At 42.6% G+C, this 26021-nt stretch overlaps 1 protein-coding gene and 1 pseudogene across 1 annotated transcript; both read right to left on the reverse strand.

The window, feature by feature from the left end:
- Nucleotides 1–5148: 5148 nt before the first annotated feature.
- LOC146079924 (olfactory receptor 6B9-like) lies at nucleotides 5149–18649 on the reverse strand (annotated as a pseudogene).
- A 5651-nt stretch (nucleotides 18650–24300) lies between these two features.
- LOC146079934 (olfactory receptor 5V1-like) lies at nucleotides 24301–25281 on the reverse strand. Its single transcript, XM_083186666.1, has one exon. The coding sequence runs from the start codon at nucleotides 25279–25281 to the stop codon at nucleotides 24301–24303; it is 981 nt and encodes a 326-aa protein (XP_083042792.1).
- Between the last annotated feature and the right edge of the window lie 740 nt (nucleotides 25282–26021).

Consider the following 26021-nt stretch of genomic DNA (forward strand, 5'->3'; position numbering starts at 1 on the left):
GGATTAATGCTTGTGATGCTTACAATGGCCCAAATGTCACAGCATACCTGCCATGTTACAGGCTGTGTTTTGTAAAGGCCACTAAGGAGCTGTTTGCCTGTACAATTATCTGTACTTCTAACCTTTGCATTTATAGCTTGATAAGGCTTAATAGTTATTACCACTAATTGCCACTTTTTTGATTTTTCCCTTACACAGCACGTGATCGCGCAAGACAGGCCCGGGAGGAGGCAGAGATGGCCCTGGAGGACCTGCCGCAGGAAGGGAGCCCGGAGGAGGGGGCCCAGGAAATGGAGGAGGAGGAGGCAGTGGTGGCCCTGGAGGACCAGCCGCAGGAAGGGAGGCCGGAGGAGGGGGCCCAAGAAGTTGAGGATGAGGAGGGGTGGGCTGTGGAGGCGCTGCCACCCGAGGAGGAGGTCATCCAAGGTGAGGCCGAGGTGGGAGCATTGGAGGCCCCTGAGGAGGAGGTGGAGGCCTGTGAGGTCGTCCAGGCGGCCGGAATTGGTATGTATACATAAGGATTAATGTATCCGTTTGGCATTTACTATTTGCTATGTAGCACTGGTGATTCAATTGATTTTTACAATACTATAAAGTGACAAAACAAACGGGATAGCAACAGACACACTTTGGGGTTAGATAGGGTGGGCAAACCATCCCTTTCAGCCAGGACACATATTAATGACACAGGTTGTGAGGATGTCTTTCATATCGATTTTAAGTGCCACTGAACCTGTGTAGTTAATCTGTATCCTGGAAGAAAGGGATGACTTGCTAATGTAAGTGTTTCATGTCCCTGCTGCTTGCATACAATCTGTAGCCTCATATAGGTGAGTAGAGTTTACTGGTGAATGATCTTTGTAAACTAGATTCAGTATGGCATAAATGGAGTATGGACAGGCGTGGCTTAGACTGGAGTAACAAGTGGTCAGTGCCCCTGGGCCCTCCTCTAGCTAACCACCCCCTGCGGTCTGCATGTATGTTTTGCACCATAATTGTGTGTGGATTTGGTCTTAGTAATGCTTTTGAGCATGGGAGTGGGTTAGTGCTGCAGCTTACCCTAACTGGCATTCTGACAATGATTTCTGGAGCAGACCATCAGCAGGCAAGCCATGCTTGATTGCACAAATGTACTGAGCATTCCTGAGAGTTGTGTAACTCCCCTGCCAGGCTCCATCATATAAGAGACACTGAACTTTGTTTGCCGAATTGTGATTGGTGCAGCGCGTGACATGCTTCTCAGAGCTTAGTCATGGGTAGGTTTGGATTGAGAAGGAGCAGTATGACTGTGAGGTGTTCGACAGAGTAAAGGGTAGAGGGCCAAAATCAGGCTTTCCATGTAGTATATATGCATGTATGTATAGGTGTATGTCTCATATATATAGTTATATATGTGTATATATATATATATATATATATATATATATATATATATATATATATATACACACACACCTGTCACGGTGCATGTTTAAAAAGTAGGTTTGACTATGTAAAATGTATGCATGAATATCATTAGTCATTTTTCAATTTGAATTTCCTCCACAGATGAGCCTGCCCAAGCCGAGGAGGGTCGCCGTGGGGCCCTCCTTCGACTGCGAGGCCTGATGCGCCAAATGTTGGCGGAAATGGACCGCATCATTGATGCCGAAAATTAATTTTGTTGTTTTGAAACTTGTTTGTGAATAAATATTTATTTAAAGTTCAAAGTTGTCAGTGTTTTTTTCTAACATGCTAAAGTATATGTGTAACTTGTTTAAAATCTTTAAAATAAGCAAAATGTACATAGAGTATATAGATGTATGTTAGGGTCACATGCTGTAAGGGTTAATGTGTGTCATGAATGTAGTAGGAATGTGGGTCAGTATAGATGGGCATTTAATTGATTGAAATTGATAACAATCTCTTTTTCTGGAGGTTGCCTAATTGCCTAAGTGGGTCATGTGATCGCTGTGTGTACTCAGTAAAAAAGTGTGGGATTGAGCGTAAATACTCCGCATCGGGGCGTACGGACAGCTTCCCGTACGTTCTGACGCGGTAAGACCGTGCTTGTGCGGGAAGACCATGCAAGAATCTGTACGTTTCCACCGCACACGCACGGTTTGTATGTCGTCCGTACACACGCCCTGTTCTTAAAGAGTGAGTCCGTCCGAATGCGGAGGACACGTGGGCGTTTCTACGGACGATGCCCGCACGCCGCCGCACAGCGTGGCGTGCGGACCGCACCGTAAGAATTCTTGAAAGTACGCACCGATCAGAATAAGGGCCATTGTCTAAGTACCTAAGCCTTAAAGCCTATTGTGTGATAACTGTACTGTCCCTGCCTATATTGCTACCTACCTGGCTGCTGCAACGACCAGTGGCGCCGCTGATGGCTGCCTAGGCGCTGTGCAGCTTGGCGGGTATGTGTTCCCTGTGTGATAACTGTACTGTCCCTGCTTATATTGCTACCTACCTGGCTGCTACAATGACCAGTGGTGCTGCTGATGGCTACCTAGGTGCTGTGCAGCTCGGCGGGTATATGTTCCCGGTGTGATAAATGTACTGTCCCTGCTTATATTGCTACCTACCTGGCTGCTGCAACAACCAGTGGCGCCGCTGATGGCTGCCTAGGCGCTGTGCAGCTTGGCGGGCATGTGATCCCCGCAAGTGATGTCTAAATGCTCTCAATGTAATGCGTTTAATGTCTCAATGGAATGTGTATAATGTCTCAATGGAATGCATGTAATGTGTCGTCGTCGTCCCCCCCCCATTTCATCCCTGCTTGATGCTGCACTGTAATCCACAAAAAATTCCTAGTGTGCGCAAGCACACATGGCCAATAAAGTTGATTCTATTCTATTCTATTTAATATTCTGCAATGACTTCCGTAAAGGAAATCAAGTTTTTCACTTTTATTGGTACTCTAAGTCCTGGATTGATGAGTTGGTAGAAAATTTTGCCAATAGTCCGTATCTTACCACTCTTGATTTGACAAAAGCATATTGGCAGATTCCTTTTACAGAATCTGCTAAGGCAAAAACAGCCTTCTCTGCTCAGACCTTACTACACATGGGCCGTCTTACAATTTCTCCAGGATCTAGACCGCCGATGTACGCTTCAGGGTAAGTATTGGAAAAATGGTTAAAGTGTGCTCGGTGTGGGTCCCCTTGGGATTCAGGGGCCCCTGTGCACAGCACACCCTGCACCCATTATAGATACTCCACTGCACCAGACATTACTGTGGCAGCATAAACCTGCAACTGATAATGAACTCCAACTTGCCTCGGGCAATTGGGATGAACTTACTGTACGTCTCTTTTTCCTGTACTGTCATTTCTATATGCATGTGTTGTGTGTATTGTCCTCCTGCCATCTTCAGACTGTTTCCTCCCCACACCCTCTATGTTTTTTACTGTTCTCCCAACTCAATCTCTCTCTATATACCGTCTCCTGTCCTCTCCTCTTTCTTTTCAATCTGCAGTTTTTTTTAAAATGGCATCTGCAGACTGGTAGTGACAGTGCAATGTCAGGGCAACATGCTGTTGATGCTGCCAGGACAAACAGGTTTTGTACCTTGATAAGTGGGAACACAGTATCTGGGTGCAATAATTTAGGGTCCCCCTGTGTGCAGAGCAACTGGTTACTGCACTGCCATTAATCCAGCCCTGCCTGCAGCATGTAAGTATGTCTCTTTCAGAAATTTGTTTTTTTTATTCATTAGATGGACTTTGCAGTTCCCTCAAGAAGACAACAACCTAGGCAGCTGCCTTATGGCTATTTCACATGCTCCGCCTCCTGCTGGGCGGCGAAACCCTGCACGGCCAAGAAGCCGTGCCACACTGAGAAGTTTACAATGGAGGGGATGGCCACAACCCGGCAGCCGTCCCTTCCAGTGGTGGGATCCGGCTGCAACCAGGCGGCCGGGCCGTGGCCATCCCGTGTGAATGGACACGATCGTGTCTATTATTAACTACTGTGTGCGGCAAGGCTTTTGGACGTGCAGGGTTTTACCAGCCCGAAATAGCCCATAAGCTGCCTTAAGCTTGTGAAATATATATATATTTTTTGTTATATGTTTGTTTTATTGTTTTTTTTTATCCACTGTGCATTTATTTGTTTTGTCTTAATTAAGCTTATCTACAGTATTTGTGAACCAAGTGAAGCCATATTCTAAGAAATCGATGAGCAGGTATATACTGAATATTCTCATTTTTTAATTAACCACTTTTCCACAACAGCACATACTTTGAGTGGTGTTTTACTGCATCTGTAATGCAAATAAGATGAAAAATGTAAAGTAAAAGATGGTGAACTACACCTCTCAGAGTGGCTGAGTTGCCACAGGTGTCTCGCTCTATTCGGAGTATTGAGGCTGGGTGAATGAGAACACATATGTATGTTGTCAAAAGAGTGATTATTCAAAAACTTTAATTCAATAAATTAGAGAGACTTGAAACAGGACTTCTCTATTACATAAGTAAATTGTTTGCACACGAGAGAATATTCTATTAAATGTCTTTGTATCGTGGGATTTTATTCTTGATTCTAAAAACTGTATTGATTAACTGCTTGATTTTAGGAACATGGCCTTAGGTTAACATTTCATAATACAGGTTGATTCTCCCAAATCCAAAATTCTTAGAACCAAAAATGTTTTGAATATTTCCATACCATAAGGAAGGGGTGGCCAAACCTGTCCTCATTATTTACCAACAGTTTGTGTTTTTCATGCAACCTGTGGATCTATAGAAGGAATCAATGCAGCATGTTTGAAAATATGACCGTTAGTAATGACTAAAGCTGTGCACCAGATAGGTGATTTGGAATACATGGACCGTTGGTAGATCTCGAGGACCGGTTTGGACACCCTGCCATATTGAGATACCGTTTCCTAGAGACGGGACCCAAGTCTAAACAGTAAATGCATTTATGTTTCATACACAGCCTGAAGAACATTTTTATACAATATTTGTATTGAAGAAACAAACTTTGTGTAAACTGAACCATCAAAAAGAAAAGGTGTTACTATCTCTGTTATGCTCAAAAATTGTATTTCAGAATATTGTTGATATGGAATTCTCAATCTGAATAAATTGCAACCTTAATATGTTGGTACGAATCAGTATTGTTAAGACATTACATATAAGCATGCAACAAGCATGTAACTCAGATGTACTGACGTGGCAACATTTTTGTGGATGTGACGATTTTATGTAATGCTTGTTTTATATTACTGTTTCTCAGACAATAGATAAATGGATTTAACAAGGGGGGCAAAATGGAGTAGAATACAGAAATCAACTTACAGTATCTTCTGCAAAACAGTAACTTTCTCTTGGCCTTACATACATAAATATGACAGCACAAAAATATATGCTGACCACTGTAAGATGAGAACCACAGGTGGAAAATACCTTCTGTTGCCCAACTGTAGAGGGGCTTTTCATAATAGCAAAAATAATGTTGGCATAAGACACAAGAGTGAAAAAAAGGCAGCTAAAAATCATGACCCACATTAAGCTAAAAAAGTAGGACTTGAGGAAAGAGGTGTCTGAACTGGATAGTTTTAAGAGTGGGGATACATCACAGAAATAATGGTTGATGGTGTTTGCTCCGCAAAAACATAATCTTGCTAAAAAAAAGTGACAGGAAGTAATGAGCCAAGGAAGATCCCCAGCCAACAGCCACCTGCCAGACTCCAACAAAACTTGGAAGTCATGATGCTATTATAGTGTAAAGGATAACAGATTGCCGGTACCGATCATACGCCATAATGGCCAACAAGATGTTTTCTATTCCTCCAAGCAGAAAGAAAAAGTAACACTGCGCAAAACAAGCACTGATGGATATTCTGTTTCTTTTCACCAAAGTACCTGATAGCATATTAGGGACAGTCACAGTTGTGTAACAAATCTGCATAAAAGCAAAATTGCTTAGAAGAAAGTACATTGGAAGATGGAGATGATAGCCAGCTAGAATTACAGCAAGGATATCTAAGTTTCCAGACACTGTTAGCACATAAGTAAGAAAAAAAAAGAAAAAACAGGAAAGACAATAGGAGCTACTGATACTTTTACTGAGGAAGAAGCAGTAGTTTAGTAGTATACAGAGAGGTAATGGTGTCAGGCTGCTGTATGATATGTTATGCAAGGTGTCATACAAAGGGTAGAGTTCTTGAGGGGTCCTTAGTTCTGGGTCAAGACTGGCAGTTTCCACATTTTTCTAGAACAAAGGAAAAAAAATATTAGTATATGGATATATTAATGTATTGTACAAATGGTTGTGTAAATAATTTTGCAGGAAAAATGATGAGACAGAAGGGTTAACAAAGTGGTTGAATGTACACTTGAGGGCAAAGAGTAATTATTGGATAAGGTGTTTTATTTAAGATGACTTTAAAGTGATATAGTTCTACAGTATATGTACATATATAATCAGAGCCGGCCTTAGGTATAGGCAGTGGCGGGCTGGCCGGGGGGCAGGGTGCCATGTGGCCCCCGGGCCACTTTACCAGTTGCTACTGCAATGCATGGTAATGATCCACCCATGCATTGTCCAGCCGTCCAGTGGCACTTTCTCCTGTCAGCGGCACTGCCCGCGGCTGCAGGAACATGGCCGCCGCCCGTCTGCACTGAGGACGCATTGTCCTCCTCCTGTCAGCGGCCCTGGCCGTGGCTACAGTAACATGGCCACCGCTGACTTGCACTGAGGACATATCCTCAGTGCAGAGGTAACATCATGATGCCGACGCTGCCCGACTGTGCGCCTGATGTGTTAGGAGAGCCGGTGAGCAGAGGAGGAAAGAGGCAGAAGCCGCAGCAGCACCACAGTCCCGCAGATGAAGCCACACCTCAGGACAGGTGATTATAATAATCATCTACGGCATTCAGTTGGGTATTTGGCACTGCCTTAAGCGTCCCAAAACCCTTGTAGTTGATTTTAAGTAAAATGTTGGGCGTCAGTGCAACCAGTGCCTAATTCTAATTATCAGTATGTAATGCTGTACAGTTTGTAGTTACTGTTAGTGTTGTGAATGCGTTGCAGGGCAATGGTACATAATGGAGAACAATATATTTTATCTACCATTGCCCTGCAACTTTTCCTCTTCCATTACTCCATCTAAATTTGTCTGCGGTGTCCTCCTGTTATTATAGAGGAAGAGCAGCCTGCTGTGTCCTCCTGTTATTATAGAGGAGGAGCAGCCTGCGGTGTCCTCCTGTTATTATAGAGGAGGAGTAGCCTGTGGTGTCCTACTGTCAGCGGTGTAGCTAGGTGTCATGGTGCCCGGAGCAAGGGCGTATTTTGCGCCCCCCCCCGGTAATGAATTGGGGGCATGGCTAACATGTGTTGGCATGTTACATTTGAAAAAAAAAAAACTTAAAAACCACTGTAACGGAATCTGCTGCGCTATTTAATACACTGTAACGGAATCTGCTTCCCTATATAAGACACTGCAACAGAATCTGCTGCGCTATATAAGACACTGTGACAGAATCTGCTGAGCTATATAAGATGCTGTAACGGAAACTGCTGCGCTATATAAGACGCTGTAAAGGAATCTGCTGCGCTATATAAGACGCTGTAACGGAATCTGCTGCGCTATATAAGACACTAACGGAATCTGCTGCGCTATATAAGACACTGTAACGGAATCTGCCGCGCTATATTAGACACTGCAACGGTATCTGCCGCGCTATATAAGACACTGTAACGGAATCTGCTGCGCTATAAAAGACGCTGTAACGGAATCTGCTGCACTATATAAGACGCTGTAACGGAATCTGTTGCGCTGTATAAGACGCTGTAACGGAATCTGCCGCGCTATATTAGACACTGCAACGGAATCTGCTGCGCTATATAAGACACTGTAACGGAATCTGCTGCGCTATATATGACACTGTAACTGAATCTGCTCCGCTATATAAGACTCTGTAACGGAATCTGCTGCGCTATATAAGACACTGTAACGGTATCTGCCACGCTATATAAGACACTGTAACGGAAACTGCTGCGCTATATAAGACGCTGTAACGGAATCTGCTGCGCTATTTAAGACGCTGTAACGGAATCTGCTGTGCTATATTAGACAGTGTAACGGAATCTGCTGCGCTATATAAGATGCTGTAAATAAATAAATATATATACACATAAAGATATATACAGCACAGCAGGGTGGCAGCAGAAGCGGGAGAGATTCACTCTCCCGACCCCACCCCTCCCCTGGGCCCCACCAATCCCCCAAACCCCAAGTTTATAACATCATCAATTAGCTGTATTAAAAAAAAAAGAAATCCACCTTCACCTTAAGGATAAATGATCCAGCAGGTCCAGGGCGGCACAGGCGGCAGCAGAATACCTTCTCCTCCTCCAGGCTACAGCCAGCGCTTGTGGTGGCTGATGACGCTGCTGTAGCCAGGGAGGAGGGTAGCATGGGCAGGTGACCCTGGAGTTCTGCCGGAATCTGCTGCACTGCGCTGCCCGGAAGCCATCACGAGCAGCAGCAGCAGCATCTTAGATGAGGGAGTTAGACGCCCGGCCTCAACGTCCGTGATGTTTGGACCGGGTGAGCAGGGCAGGAGGCAGGCCCGAGGCGCCGGGCAGGGCAGCCGGCAGCGCACGCTGCCCACTGCCCGTTAGTACTATTATGTCTATTATGTCTAGTCTAGTGCACGGATCGATTGCGGAGGGGGGGGGGGCGTGCTGGCGGTGCCATTCTGCCAATCGCCGCCCAGAGTGTGAGCTCCAGTGGCTCCGCCCTCCCTACGCCTCTGCCTACTGTTATTATAGAGGAGGAACAACCTGCGGTGTCCTCCTGTTATTATAGAGGAGGAGCACCCTGCGGTGTCTTCCTGTTATTATAGAGGAGGAGTAGCCTGTGGTGTTCTCCTGGTATAGAGGAGGAGCAGCCTGTGGTGTCATGCTGTTGTTATAGAGAAGGATGAGCCTGCGGTGTCCTCCTGTTATTATAGAGGAGGAGCAGCCTGTGGTGTCTTCCTGTTATTATAGAGGAGGAGCAGCCTGCGGTGTCCTCCTGTTATTATAGAGGAGGAGTCTGTGGTGTCATACTGTTGTTATAGAGGAGGAGCAGCCTGTGGTGTCATACTGTTATTATGAATGAGGTGTTGTTGTTGTTATTATAGAGGAGGAGCAGCCTGTGGTTTCCTATTTTTATTATTATTATTATTATTATTATTATTATTATTATTTATACAGGGAAGGAATGTTTTTTTTCCAGCCTTCAGCCCCCCCTTATTAAAAAACTATTAAAAGTTAATCGTTTTGCACCTTTACATAGTGTTCAGCATTACGTGAACTTTTGTAAAAAAAAAAAAAAAAAATCTTTACACATTTTTTTTTGCATTATTTTTTTTTTTTATTTTGCTACATAAAAGTTATTATAATAAAGTATCTATGGTATAATCAACTCCAGGCCTAATCTTTTTTTTTAATTAATCCATATTTTTAAAACGAAAATCCTCCATTTAACAATGCGCTTTTTGTTGTGGGCCAGTGCTATGGACTTGCCCCCCAGGCTAAAAGTTGCCAGCCAGCCCCTGGGTATAGGCAAACTAGGCAATTGTCTAGGGCATTTGGAATGCCTAGGGGCACCAGCAGCTTCTGCTGATTAAAATGATATGCAGCATGCCTATATACTGTGTGTGAGTGAGGCTGTATCTGCATATGAAATAGTGTATTCATGGAAATCACTGTAACATAGCATTCCGTATGCAGGTACAGCCACATTCGCACACAGAATATATTCATGCCACATATAATTTTAATCATTGGAAGCTCCTTGTGTGTCCTCGTCATATAACAATGCAAATAAGACAAATTTTTAGCAAAAAAGGCACCCAACGTATGTGCAACATATGTGTAATGGGCATTATGTGTGTCATGTGTATAAGGGCATTAATAATGTGCAACATATGTGTAAGGGACATTATGTGTGTCATTATGTGTATAAAGAGCATTAATAAAGGTTGGCATAATGTGTAAGGGGCATTATGGTTATAAGGACATTAATAATGTGTGTCATGTGTAAGGGGCATTACTGTGTGGTATTATCAGGGGTGCCGAGAGAAAGGGGTAGGGGGTACAAATTGCCCAGGCCAAAGTCTGATGGAAGGGCCCAGTGGGGGGCCCCGTGCCCCCTCCCCTTAAGTGACAGCAGCAGCTGCAGCACTTCTCCTCTGCCCAGCACACACTTCTTTGTGCTGGGTTGCAGTGTGGCCATGGAGGTGCTTAAAATACAATATTTTCTCAGGATTTTTTTCTAAGGGTATACTGTGAATAATGTGAGGAGTAATGTATATAAGGTAAAGTGGTACTACTGTGTGATGTAACGTGAATAAGGGACACCATTGCATGATATAATGTGAATAAAGTTGCGCTACTGTGTGGCCTAATTTGAATTGGGGGTACTATTGTGTGGCCATGCCCCTTCCCAGCAAGAACACACCCCTGTTTGGGCTGCGCACCGAATGTGTGCACTGTTTCTATTTAAAATATTGCGGGTAGGAGCACCAAAATGAAAACTGCTATGATGAGGGTTGATGGTGCTGGGAAAGGGGAGCAGGGTCAGAGGTGGAACTAGTGGCGGTGCTAGGGGGCACCAGCCAAAATCTTGCCTAGGGCATCATTTAGGCTAGGGCCGGCTCTGTATATAATTAAGTAATATTAATGATAACTTGTATAACTATTAATGTAAATATCTGTATACCAAAAAGACTTTTACTAAAACATTAAATATGAAATAAGAAAAATATGGTATGTGGCAGCCTTAATCAAGTATACTGACACAAAATGTCATTGGGTGTTAAGAAGTACAAATTATATTATCTTCATTATTCTCATGCAATTTTAAAATACAGTACAGTACAGTATGTTAAAGCCTGATATAATCAGGTTGAGTATCCCGTATCCAAAATGCTCGGGACCAGGAGCATTTTGGATAACGGATTATTCCGTAATATTTTAATATTTCAATGATGTATTTAGAAGTATCTTGCATTTATGCTGTATAAACACATCAAACACATGAAATGCACACAAATATATTTTATTTGTTCAAAAAACAGGGTTTCAAAACATGAAAAAAAAATTGTATACTATCTCAGATATTGAATTTGAATGCCAAGCAATCATTTTATTGAACATATATAGTGCCAGTTACATATCATGTCCTCAGTAGTGCTGCTACAAATGTCCCCAGTGAGTTTTTAGGGATTTTTTTTTTTCACTTTCTGCAATGTATGGTTTTCGGAATAATTCGGATAATGGATATTCGATATGGGATACTCAACCTGTACTATATTACCACAATGTAGTGTCTATGGGATTATATGGATGCATATAAACATCATTTTAAAAGTAGTTTTCTTATGTAAAGGCCCATACGCACTGGGCGACTTTCACGTGAAAGCCACGCATGGCCCGGTTATTAGTTAAATTAGTTAAAGCGTTCGAGAGTTATCGTGGAACATCCATACACACACACACACAACACACACACACATTGTTCAATTATACATATGTAGATTTTTAAGTGGCAACATTTTCATGAAATTTCTGGGGCTATAAAATGTAACACACCCCAGACTGAAAAGTGGAACAGACAAACCAGGTAATTGACAATAGACCAAATCTTATGATTTTGTCATTGCTTTAGCACACAAAATAGCTACGTTGCAGATTTTCCGAATCTGTACAATAAAACTAATTGTCCTTTTTAGAAAAAAAATGTTTTATGTTATAAAAACCTGAATGAATGTAACAGTTAAAGTAACAGACTGTAAAGCAATATAAAAGCACAGGAAACATGAGCATGGGTAGCATAATCTCAGGAATGGTTCCATTGGTGAATGAATGGACTAAGAAATAATAAAAGCTCAGATTATTAATTCAGGGAATATAAAGATTTTTCTTCTGAAAGAACATTTTGATTGACTGCTAAGATCATTAAAGAAGAAAATTATAGGATTATGATACAATATACTCAGTTGGTCCTTAAAACTGAAATAATTACAAAATAGTACATATAAATAATTTAGGAAGGAATAAATATTAGATAAAACATCTTCCAGGAAAATGCTATTGCTAACTGCATAGTAAGCAGCCCGTATGCGGAATGGCATCAGTTAAAGCAGCTTTAATATACTATGACTGGCCTTTGACTATCCGCACGGATAACTGATCCTAGGAGAGAATAAGACTAAAAAACTAATTGATTATGCATGCCTGCTTATTTTTAGTAATGCAATTACATCTAGTCTAGCAGAGAGAGCCATTGCAATAGAAGGGCACACAAACGTGTATTTATTTCATTTTTCCACAAACACTGAACAGTCTAATTTTTTCTTTCAGTTGAGACTTGAGTTTGGATAGAGCCCTACCAAATTTAAATCTGCACTTTTTAACTCTGTCCCACCTGTTTTTTGGAGCATGGTTTTAACAATGTGCAATTACAGGTATTTGCTCTCAGTGGTGTAACAATTCCACTGCCATCTAAGTGGTGGCTTAGGGGTTCCATGCGGTCTTGCCATCCACATGGAATCTGCTGAAAACAGCCTTCCAAAAATGGCTGCAGCCTTGGAAGAGACAGATGCTAGAGGTAAGCTACAATCCATACACGACTCTCACCTTCGAATAATTATTTCACTGTGTGCAGTCTGTACATAGCCCAGGACTTACCTGTCAGCTGTGATAGAAACAGGCTGATCGGGGCCGGAGCTGACGTCACTCAACTTCCCTTGACACACCTGGACATGACTGCATTTTCCCTGACTCCCTCAGAAACCAGTCGTTTATGACCCGCAAATGCTGGCTTCAACTTGGTGTACAGCCAGTGATAAAAAAGTAGCAGTAATTTATCACAGGATGGCCTTGCCCATGTGTACTATGAGCCATCGAACAGTTGTTCGATTATCACCTGACCTGTGAACTCACAGCCATGCAATCAGGTCTGAATAACCCCTATAGTTGAGATAGACACCGGGGTGACCATGGCCGAAATCGAGAAGTAGATAGGTGTCTAATCAGGATCCATTCACTTGATACATCAGGAAAAGCTTGGCATGAGCAGGGTCTCTACATACTGGGAGCCCCATCAGCTGATATGAGAGCAGAAGAAGACTATCTAAATGATAGCAGGCCGAATGTATGAACGGTCAGCATCACTGACCGTTCTGCCCGCTGCTGGTTTTGGATGCGGCTAGCGAAGCCCTATCTCAACAGCAGGGACAGCGCTGTCCCTGCTGTTGTCTCTGGGCTGCGCTGGGGATCTTGCGTATGCCCAGTCCAGCTGGCCGGGGGGAAGGAAATGGCTCATCAGTGTAAACTGGCATGTGAGCACTATTTACAGTTAGTAAATCACAGTGTCTCATAACAGGCCTCCTGCGTGTTTCCCCAGGTAGTGAGTCTACCTGGGGAAACATACCAGCCCTGACACAGCTTTTATCAGCCTCTTACAGGTGCAGAAACTAATTAGCCTGTTCTCAGACTTAAGGTCTAAAAAACTCATGGATGGAGCCCTCCCTTTTTTTCTCACATCCACACCCCATGAATACTTATCTGGCTTTTACAAAAATCCCAAAAGCTATGAGCAGAGTAACCACAAACATCTTCCTGGTCTTTTTAAAATACATAAACCTAAGTCAAATATATCTCCAATTTATCATTAAACCAGTGCTTACAGTATGTCACACTGACAAATAATCTCCCAAATGGCCCTATAACTAACTGTGACCTTCTCCCTAGTCAAGGCTAGCTTTTCCAGCATTGGTCATCAAAATAAATTACCCCTAAAGACTCTTTTTATACCTTAGACTCCTTCTTCCCTTCCAGACTGACAGGGAAATGATGCTCACCTTGCCTTCTACAGAGAGATGCTCTGTATTATTAGTCACTTGCCTTCAGCTGCACCAAACTGTCAGTAAAACAGAAAAGACACACGTTTCCAATCCTTTAAGTGCATGACTTACATGAGCTTAACAGCTAAAAAAAACCTGGGATCTCTGTAGCACACTGCCCCTATTGACAGTTTGACATATGGTTTTATGTTTTTTTTTTTTTATATTTAAAATATGCTGGAGAAGGAAGGACATGTTTGCCTACTTTTGTGAGGAGAGAAGTTGTCTGAGGAAAAAGTCCTCAGTTTGGCTGGTCTGCTAAAAAACTTGGTTACAGTGGGTGGGTTTTATTATGACAGACAAGTTGGATGGTTGATCAGTTGAATGGTTAGAGGAAAGCTGGTGTTATATATGGCCAGTATTAGTCTAGGTCAGAGTATTATTTAATATAGTTAAAGATAACCATTTTTCTAAAGGAGCGTGCACACTATACAACTGTCACGTTTCCGGTAGCACCGTCTGGAGTGAAACGGAGGCTAGGTGCTTTGATATATGGTTTTTGCATAGGCGACAGAAGGGAGGACGGCAATTGGATAAAAGAAAAAACAGTTTTAATAAAGATATGATGGTACAGAAGATGAGGAATGGCACAAGGATAATACTGTAGATAATGAGTAAACAAAGTCAATGATATGCAATACTTATTGTAGAGCTTGCAGGTGATTGGGATGAAGAGATTACTTGACTTGAAGGTTAGAAAAAATAAATAAAAACTTGAAGAATTGGATGATTGGATTGCCGATTTGGATGATTGAATGAAAGATTGGATGATTGGATGGTTGGATGATTGGATGTTTGGATAGTTGGAAGAATCCGGGAAGGGTGTGCTGACAACCCTAATAGCTGTAACCAGGAGGGATCGCAGAGTAATAACCGCCAGGCTGAAGAAAGGATGACCCCTTTGGGGGGCTAACCTTGTCCGGTCCGTTAAGGCGGCAGCAGGGGTCTGCGATGTGATGGTTGAAGACATCGGGTGTAGCAGGATACCGGATAGAGTCTCTGGAACTAGAAGTAGCAGCGCTACCAGCAGCAAGGAGAGTCAGATGCCTAGCATAAGGACATCATTGTACTGACTGCTGGTTTGGCCCAGCAAGTCAGTATTTGAAGGGAGAGCTGCACTGTGATTGGTTGTATGGAAATTGGCAGTGCAGCCTGATTGGAGAAACAGGAACAAGGGGACTGATAGCGGAGGTGAGTGCCAGAGTCTGAACTACCCTGTTAGGAACCCCAGGGGCAGCCATAGCCTTGGAGGCGTGAGTGGCAGACATGGTGGTCGTGACAACAACATTTCATTAATGACATTCACGATAACAATATCATTAACAATATATATTGTGCATATAGTCAAGGTTCTACAGACTATATTGGTAACAATGTGTGCTCCCATGGGGGTTAACATTGTCTGCCATCGTCTGAAAGTCAAATTTGACTATATTGTCAGTGACTGCATGTTCTCAGAAGGGGCAGGGTGACATCACTGAACAATATTGTTAGGGACATTGTTTATGCACTAGATTATTTGCCTGCGAGTTCAAAGTACATCGCTACTGATATCGCTCAAGGAGCATATGTGTGTACCCAGCTTTAGATCCCTGACTGTACCATCAGATCTGATTAAGATGAGTAGGTTAAGTTATGAACAGTTAATCCAGTGGTTCACAAACTTTTTCAGTGCAAGGCACCCTTTGGGTCTCCATGACTTTTTCAAGGCAACCTTTTTTTTTTTTTAAATAGAGTATTTTTATTGCATTTTCAAAACATGTAAACAACTTGCTAAGTCCCGACAGAGACACAAACAAAAGAAAAACAACTGCCACATAGTGTTGAGTAATAGTGTAAACATACAAAGGATGATATATGAATATAGATAAATTATATAATACTGACCCCCTTCACTACTAAGGATATCATGCATTAGCCCGAAGGCGCCATCCGGGCACATACACCAATAAAGAATAATGGGTCGTAATCACAGAGTAATATTAACATGGCACTGCAACACCATGAATGAGAAGTGCATCGAAAATAATCAGCGGTCGGGAACAAAAACTCTACACTAACCTACATATATATATATATATACTACCTATACTTATACTACCCAAAGCAAATCCCCCCCAAAAAGACCCAAATCAAAACCTCCCCAAAGTCCCCCCACCCTGTATGACCTAACCCCAACCTAGGTATACCTGGATCCCAAACAATCCACCACCCCAACTATCTAAGCTAATTATCCCACAAGGGAATAAATTAGTGGCTTTTAGCTGATATTAGCTAAACTTGCCTAAAAAAATCTAATTTACCCCTTCTGCCCTACCCACCCCCTACACTACAGTATCTATCTAACCCCCCTAAACCCTCCCCCCCCCACCCCCCTTAAAAAGGATAAAAATAAAACGGATGCCTGACAGAGGCGATAAAAACAAGACCAAACTACTTTAAGAGCAGAGTATTTAGCCAGTGCTTCTCTGATCTCAATGGAGAGAAAGCAGTAAGGAGTACACAGGAACCATGTATATATTGTCACACAAACAAATATACAGCCCCCTAAACTTTCTAACAGCAGGATATTTAAATGGTACATTAGGCGAGAAAAGCATTATAGACTGCAATGCATTAGAAATCAGTCAAAACGAATCGCAAAGTATAGAGATATTGGGCAGACAAAATTGTAGGCATTGTTTCGGTTTAGGCAGACATATTCATCAATGTCACTTATGGCCTTATTCTAGTTCACTCTTTCTGACAAAATCCTTTTTAGATGGACAAAACCATCTGCACTGCAGGGGGGCAGATTTAAAATGTGCAGAGAGAATTAGATTTGGGTGAGTCATTTTGTTTCTGTGCAGGGTAAATACTGGCTGCTTTATTTTTACACTGCAATATAGATCTCACTTTGAAGTAAAACCCCACCGAAATCTAATTCTCTCTGCACAAGTAACACCTGCCTCACCTGCAGTGCACATGGTTATGTCCATCTAAGAAGGATTTTGTCAGAAAGAGTGAACTGGAATAAGGCCCTTAGTCCGGCCAGGTGTCAACTTGTTTCATACAGGTAGGTGCTGCGAAGAAAAGTAAATAAAAACCATACGATGTATCATAAACATTGTATACTACCATACTGTATATATCATAGAAATGTTAAAGCAGGATGTAAATAAAAATAAATAAAAAAACACAACCCAGTAAGAGGTAAAGAATCATAAAAATGGTATTGTTAATGGCTTTGTATAATAAACTATCATATATTAGTCCGGCCAATATTCCACGTAATTAATGTGCAAAGTCTCAGGAGCCACATTCTCCCAACATACATAAGATCGAGCAGGAGTGCCTCCCATACATACAGTGGACATTTTATGAAGGGGTAGTGGCACCGATAGCAGTAATTTTAGAATATTTGGAGGAATTGTAACCATAGCAGTAGGACAGCAACGGGAGTCAGCCTCAGGTACAGACAGGTAGGGCACGGGATCCACATCACAATCAGACTCAGGCGTTGTAACATCTGGAGGGTCAGGAGATGTATTTCAATTCTGCACAACGCCGTAGTCTTCAATCGTAGGAGTTAGAATGGTAGTAGTGGATGTAGAGAGCACCATTTCACTGACAGGAGGGTCCCAAGGCCGAGCCAGTGCAGACGACACAGACATCCCATTATCAGGATCCATATTCACAGCCGCCGTAACTTCGAATTTGGCAAGTAGCCTCTGAGTGGAGGCGTTGATGGCCTGAAGGAGTTGCAACACAAAACCTGACATCATAAATTATTATGTGATACTCAGCTTAGAAAGTAATGGTAAAATGGTGGTGGCTAGCACACCACCAATAATCACCAAATGTCTGAGCAGGATAGCGTCCAAGTACCTTGTGTCACAGAAAAGCCAGCCAGAGAGCAAATCTTCTGCAAAAGGGGGCTGGATACAAAGAGCAATGGAGCTGTATATGTACTGACCAGGCAGCCGTCCGCAGGGCCGTATAGAGGCGCTGTATATGAGGAGAGGCTGCCAGGCACAGATGAACAGAAGAACACAGATGAACACAGGCAGACCAGTACCTCTGTCCCCAGGAGGGTCACCCGACCAGCAGGATGGAGCCGGGGATGGGCTGTATGCAAGGCTGTAGCAGGGATGGCAGTCTCTCAGCAGGTATGTCCACGCCACCCCACAGCCCGGCAGTCGCACTCACCACAAGAGCCAGGTGCAGAGCGCAGCAGGCAGGGCCAGGCTGAAGCTAAAGAGCGGGTCCAAGATGGCGCCCGCATCCGGATGAAGGGGAGCACGGAGCGCAGCAGCCGCCGAAGCCCCCACAGGCCGTCCCGGAGACCCGCAGATGGCACAGGAGGTGCAGGAGAGGTTCCAGGGAGTGAAGAGGTAAAGGTGGTTTGCCAGGGGTCCCTGGGGCAGGATAGTTTTACAGGATATTTAGCGGAGCTTCCCCACCAGCGTCCGCTCACGTCCCAGGTCAAGCCACGCCCCTTCAAGGCACCCTTTAGTGAAAATAATTACCGAATTGTCCCTTTTTAAGTAGTTCTGTCAAAATAATGCTATTAGTATTTAAATCAGCTAAATATACTTAGTAACTTGTTTGCAAATATAATAAACATACATAAATCCAAGAAAAAATAATATATTTGATATACAGTAGTTCCTGACTTCTCTAACGGCACCCCAGCATCACCATACTTTAGTATCTTGAGTGCGATTCACAATGGAAAGATCTGCTTTATGCTTCTCCATGGCGTTCAGATTCGCCATCTCAGGATTTTGGAATCTGAACATCGGTGCGGAAATGGCAAGAAAGCAAAGTGCTTCCCTGCTCACTGCCCAGCACCAAGCGGAAGCTCTGCACCCTGACCTCCCTGCAGCGTCCTGGGAATTCAGGTGCTGGCACATGTGCAAAGGGACCTGCAAGCTGAATCCAACACCACAGAGTGGGACCACAGGAAAAGACAGCGCCACTGGAGCCCGAGATATCACATTACCAGAAAGGTAAGTATAAATGAATTGCTACTTACCAAAGTTATATATCACATTGAACCAATGTGATATATAGTGATAATTATCAATTTATTTTAAGTAATGTATATGAATACACTCCTATGTCTTATTGCAGTGCATTCCTCACCTGCACCTGCATCCAATATAAATAAAAACAGCCCAGGCTTTCTATAAATATCAGTTTTTTTTAAGTAAGTAAAATAATTAGTATGCTCATACCCCCATTATCCATGTCGGCATGGAGTTGATTTTATATAGTGTGGCGAATCCAAAGTGTGGCGAGCGGACGCAGAAAACTAAGAAAATAGCTTAGTAGGCACCCAACTAACATATACTGTAAGTACCAAGATTTCTGTGCACACTATGGGGCCCATTTATCATTTAATATTTGTGGCTAAATCCCCGGAAACACTTGTTTTCCGGGGTTAGCCGCAAATATGAAGTAGCACAGTAATATTCCGTCCAGTTAGCATTATAAATGCGATCCTTATTAAATTGGCCCCTATGTATCCATGCACCAAGACCTCCCTCCTCCATTCATTGTATGTCACTTATATTATAGAACGCACCTCCTCCCCCAACACACATACACAGGGGTGTAACTAGAACTGTGTGGGCCCCATTGCAAAAGCTTGAATGGGGCCTCCTCCACCACCATTGTCACTACAATGCCCCTTAAGGGGGCAGAAGAAAAAGTGAGGGTAGTGAGAAACAAATGGGCCTGATTCAGACCTATTCCCTATGCTGTGTATGTTTGCAGGCCAGCGAACAAGTAAACGCCCCCAGCTGCGCCCCCTCTCCTTCAGCCTCATGCTGTTCTCGTACACATCCCCTTTGCATGCTAGCAAGGGTATGTGGGCGTGCGTCTAGGCTGCGAATGTATGCAGCCTAGCAAACAGGTCTGAATCAGGTCCTTAGTTTTGGTGTGCATAGTGGACCCCTCCTCCTCATCATTAGAATCCTCCACTAACTGCTGCACTAACACTTCCCTCTCTTACTCAGATGGTACCTCCTCAGTCACAAGTCCAGGTAGTCCTACAACATTTTCCACACTTGCTAGATATTTCACAAATACACACTGATGCCCATCTACTAGAGTAGCCCCCTCCAGCAAGTGTCACCTGCCTCTAAAGGGTCTCCAGCTTCGCACCTGCAGGTTCCGCAGGTTGGCGCCTGCAGGGTCTCCAGCTCGGCGCCTGCTGGCTGCCGCGTTCTCTCACGAGTAACTGCCGGGGGCAAAGGACAGCGGCGCTGTTGCTGGCAGAGGTATTGCCAGCCAAGACAGCACTATTTTGCTCCTCTGACAGCTGCCATTACCTCCCCCCTCGCTATGACATCCGACAGCCTGCACCCCAGTACATTCACCTGCCTCTGCTGACACCGTTATTACACATTGCGTCCCTATCGCATTCTTCCTTCATCCAAGCACAAACCTGCCACACGCCACCCCTAGCGCCGGCTGACTCTGCCCAGCCCATATATGTGGCTGCTTTGTTAGGGACATCGGCTGCGGCACCCCTGTGAGAGTGCTGCGGCACCCCAGGGAGCCCCGCAGCGCACAGTTTGGGAACCACTGAGTTAATCTATGGAGCTGCTGGTAATGTTATCACATTGTATATAGGAACCAAGACAGCTCATCTCCACTCCTCATCAGACTCATTGACATCCTGTTTGTGTTGTTACTGGACAGGGCTCTTTTATAAAAAAAAGAGAGCAGAAATCTCTACTGCTGTGCTGTGTGTGTGCAGGGGAAGAACTAGAACTTTTTGTGCCAAATAGCTAAATCTAGAGAGGTTAAAAAAAAAAGCCGCACAATTATCGCCAAATGGAAAAAAAAAAAACTGTAGCTGGCCCCTAATGTAGTCATTAGGGGCCAGATTCTCTAAGCTTCAAAAGTGATAAAATGGACAGTGATAAACAGCCAGCCAATCAGCTCCTGTCTGACATTTTTCAAACACAGTCTGTGACATGGCAGGTAGGAGCTATTTGGCTGGCTGTTATCAATCTCTATTTTATCACTTTTAAAGCTTAGAGAATCTGGCCCTAGATCACTTTGGGCGGGTACAAAATGTGGCAATGTGACCTACAGTATGATGTCACTTTGTTGTTAGATTCACACCTGGGCTACCTAGAAATGGTAACATAGTGGGTGCAGTGCCAGATAAAGGTTCACATGGGTCTCAAGTTTGTTTATAAAGGGCCCTAAGTTTGACACTGGGGTTTGTAACCATCACTGTGGCGTAAGATACCAGTTTTCACTGGGTACCTCAAATATTAAGCATCTCCTAAATGCAGCTGTAGTGACTGCAGGAAGAAACACCTGGGCCACGGGGGCAGTGTGTCTGTGTGTGTCATGGTAAGTGGCATGGTAAATTTGTTTTTGTGTGTATGGCTATGAAACAGGGAGAGTGTGAAGCTATGGAGGCAGCAGGTGTGTGTGGCTCCATCTGTAGTAATGAGATACCATCTTAGCTGGTAATTGTTAGGGTTATCTTGTACCGTGTGTAGTTTATTTATTTATTTACAGTTTCTTATATAGCGCAGCAGATTCCGTTGCGCTTTACAATAGTAAACAGTGATAAAACAAATTGGGTAACAACAGACAGACTTGGAGGTTAGTTATACTCAGGGCTATTTTTCAGCAGGCTCCAGCAGAAACTGAGGCCCTTATTCTAGTTCACTCTTTCTGACAAAATATTTCTTAGATGGACAAAACTATGTGCACTGCAGGTGAAGCAGGTGTAAAACCCAACCCAAATCTAATTATATCTGCACAAGTAACACCTGCCTCACCTGCAGTGCACATGGTTTTGTCCATCTAAGAAATATTTTGTCGGAAAGAGTGAACTAGAATAAGTGCCTTAGTTCCTGCTGGAGCCTGCTGAAAAATAGCCCTGGTTATACTGTATAATAAGTTGAAGAGTGTGTGTGTGTGTGTGTGTGTGTGTGTGTGTGTCGCATTGCGGACACATTGTGGCACTCAGAGCTGCCAAATTCAACAAAAAGTTACCTCTGGACCCGGTGGTGTGCAACTCGAAGCCGTTTTTGGGAAATTTCTCTTAGAAATTTTGCTGTGATTGGTGAAATGGAATAAAGATCGACGATCTGGTCAACAGATGACGAAGGAACATCACCACACCCATACATAACACACACCATGTATTACAACACACACACACCCAAAACAGTAAACACACACATGAACACACAGAACATGCTGTACACTTAAACATTGCACAGATACACACAACACACTACATACACATATATATGTAAATGAGTATATCTGGACTTTTTTTTTCCTTCTCAACATTTATGTGGAATTTCTGAATATTGTTACTGTATCATGCTGAGAGAGCATTTTCCCCAATGTTCACCACTGACTTAGCAAAGGAATGCTATGTGCATTCTGGTTTTTCCATCTAGTTGAAAAATCTGCACTTTTATACTATTTCAGGGCAAATGGGGATTCATCTCATTCAAATGGAGGGTCAATTTTTTGCCCAGACGAACAAATTGGCAATGGCGAAAAACACCTGAATTGGGGAATTAGCCACTGAACCATGTGCTTTTGACACTTATCAGGTGAAGTTGCCTCCATTTATGCCACTTATTGAGGCATTTTTTACCTATACCACCCTCTCACCCCAAAAACATAATAATTAAAAGGCATTGGTTAGAAATGTCTCAGTATGTTGCAAAAAAAATGGATACAATTGAATAGTCGGGCATGTAATTAGTTGACCGATGGAACTAATTGAACTAATTGATCTAAGTGAATATCCATCACATTGTTCAGACAATGGGGGAATGTAATAAGGGAAAAATGTGGAAAAACCCCCATTTGGGGGGTTTTACTCCATTTTCAAATGTACTATGACCCGGGCGCCGCGTTTCTGCCTCCATTGACCCCTACCCAATCCACTGCCTCCATTGACCCCCACCCCAGATGCCAACCCACCTGGCATACCTTCCTCTAGGAAGCCTGGACCCATAAGGTAAACTCCTCCTCACCCTAGCAACCCAGATGGAGGTCCTTCCAGCTGCAGAGGGGAGGAGGAGGCACCAGGGACAGCCTGCTTCTGCTTCCCAGGGGGAGTGAGGAGAGCCCAGGGAGGTGACGAAGAACACCTCACAGGTATCGTGGGGGGCCTCCGTCACCGCATTGCAATGTTGATCGCATATGTTAGTACATATGTGATCAACATCGTGCGAGGGGTGGTGATGTTTTTTAATACATCCCGCCCAGTATGTTTTATGTGTGGTTTAATTAGATCAAGCATTTTTTCAACCTTGGGAATGCTGTGTCTTTCTATCTATCAATCTATCTTTCTGTTTTTTTTTTCATGTGTTTGTATACATTGTATATTTTTGTTACCTGTCTAAAACTATTTTTCTAAAAAAGCCTCCAAAATGAAAAAAGTGAAACATCAAATTTTGTAAATATAAGCCACTTAAACCTGATTCGGTATACTTCCATTAACAAACATGTGTATATGTTAATAAAATCATATTACTTAACTAAAAATTGCCAACATTTTTGGAAAAATTGTTAAGTAAATTAAGTAATTTAGAGCCTACTGGTTCACAATGAAGATACTGTATGATATACGTGATATATAAAGGTGAATACTGTAGTTTTGATATAGACTTTGTCACCTACAGTCTTTGAATGTGGTAAACCAATGCCATATTTTTAAAATACTTTTTGTGGGACAAATGTGATATATTTAATGGGCCTAATTCAGAATTGTACGCTAATGTTTTTCCATTTCAGAGATTATTAGCAAATTGCAGATGCGCTGCGATCGAACTGCATGTGTCAAGCTTCCTTTGCGACCATGCTCACAGTGAGGATATTGCAGAATGAATGACAGGAAGTGACTATTTTATTAAAAGTATTAGGGAGTGGGAGAAAAATGCTTGTGTGATGGCCAATTCAGGGGTGTGTACCTGTCAAATTTCAAATTAGTTGCGATGACTCTGGGTGACTCTGTTCACTGCTGGGCGGCAGCTTCACTTGCTAACATTAGCGATTTCATAGCCTAAAATTGCATTAGCTCTAAATTAAGCCCTAAATATTTTAGGTCCCCAATTATGTGCTAAATTTCTATTTTAGAATTTCTAGGACAGAAATATAAACAGGTATCAGCATGTTTTCATAGTTTAATGTTATGCTTGCATGAATCAAGGAACCTACCATGGCAATAAAAGTAAAGACTGGTTTCCATGGTGACTGTGGCATCATACACCTCCTTATCTTAAACCTCTGCTTAAGTAGAATTAGAAAATTTGGAACCTGGGGATGTGGTATTACAGTGACGATGCAGGAGAGTAAACGCAGACAAACAAAAATAATAGTTTTCAGTGCTTAATACAGTGTGAAGTCATATCAATTATATGTGCTATTAGTGATTGGTAAGATATTTCTTTAAATCTGCATCATCTCCAATAATTTTAGCAGAAAAATATATCACAATTATTTTTTTTAGAGCTCCTTGAACTTCTTTATTTCTAAAACTATAAATAATTGGATTTAACATAGGTGTCATAATTCCATAAAGAACAGGGACTACCCGGTCCTTATCCAAGGAATAAGTAGATGTAGGGCGTATGTACGTAAAAACAATCGTTCCAAAATAAAGTATAACCACTATCAAATGAGAGGCACACGTAGAAAAGGCTTTCTGTCTTCCTGAAGCAGTTGTAATCTTCAAAATAGCTTTGGCAATAAAGACGTAGGACATAATTGTTAACAAAAAAGACCCTATGATCACAGACCCTCCTGAAGTATACACCACTACCTCATTAATGGTAGTGTCAGCACAGGACAGTGCAAGCAGGGGTGGGATGTCACAGAAGAAGTGGTTAAGAGATGTAGATTTGCAGAAGGGTAAACGGAACGTGAAGATGGTGTGAGCAAGAGAGTTCAGTAGGCCAGCAGCCCAGCATATTATTGCCACTACTTTGCATTTTTTCCAGCTCATTACTTTAGTGTAGTGTAGTGGCATGCATATAGCCACGTAACGATCACCTGCCATAGCAGCAAGGAGAATACATTCAACCCCCCCAAAAGATATAAAAGAATACAACTGTATCAAACAACCAAAGAAGGAGATACGTTTCACTTCTGATAAAAAGTCCTGTAAGAGTTTAGGAACTGTTGAAGTTGTATAGCACATATCTACAACGGCGAGATTACATATGAAGAAATACATCGGGGAGTGAAGAGCTGAAGACAGAGTGATAGTGATGACCATCAGAGAGTTTCCAAGAACTGTGATTACATAAACCACTAAGAAGAACACAAATAGGTATGGCTGACTCTTGGCATTGTCAGTCAGCCCCATAAGTGTAAATCCAGTTGTCCATGTTCTGTTCTTCTCCATGTTTCTGTTTGTCTGTCAACTGAAGGGAAAACAGTGTACAATGTGAAACATCAGAAGAGTAAATGGTATTTAAAGAAAGTTGAATGTTTTTTTTTAAAAGTCATTTCTTTTTTATTCCCTTTTTAAAAAAATTATAAAATGCTCTTTATAATAATTTCAATTACATGATTATAAATCATACATGACTACTTTGCTCCCTCTTTCTCTGGGAGCTTAAATCAGGATACTTAACCACCTTTCTGAGGGACCTGGGAGTGCCACACAATGTTCAGGAGCCTCCCAGCCATTCATGGGGGGTAGGCAATTATGGTGTCGTTGACAAAGCCAAACTCACTGCACTTGTGATTCGCAGATTGTGGTGCGAATGGCGAGTGCAGTGCAGTGAGAGATTAGTGTCAAAGTCACCCACTGCAGCAGTGGTCTCTAAGTACTGCCGCCCTGTCTAGTCTATAATGTCACTACATTGCGGTAACCAAGATATGCCGAACACATTTCTGTTGAGACTTTGTCAGGGATGCCCCTCTTGTGTGTGTGTGTTTAATCTGCAGGTATCACTGTAGTAACTGAAAAGCTTTTAAATACATCCATTGGAGAAATAAAATTGCAACTCATTGAATCCACCCTTATGGTGTAATCACACATATCTTTGATCTATTTTTATTATTTTAATAACAATATATGAGACTGACTGCTGCTGATACAGTATCTAATTTTATGCCCATAGACTGACATAACACTGT

This window comes from Crinia signifera, chromosome 1 (genome assembly GCF_055691185.1).
Source record: "Crinia signifera chromosome 1, ASM5569118v1, whole genome shotgun sequence".
NCBI classification, from domain to species: domain Eukaryota; kingdom Metazoa; phylum Chordata; class Amphibia; order Anura; family Myobatrachidae; genus Crinia; species Crinia signifera.

What these genes read in the sequence shown, in the direction of transcription:
- LOC146079934 (XM_083186666.1), bottom strand. Translation starts at nt 25,281, where the DNA reads ATGGAGAAGAACAGAACATGGACAACTGGATTTACACTTATGGGGCTG.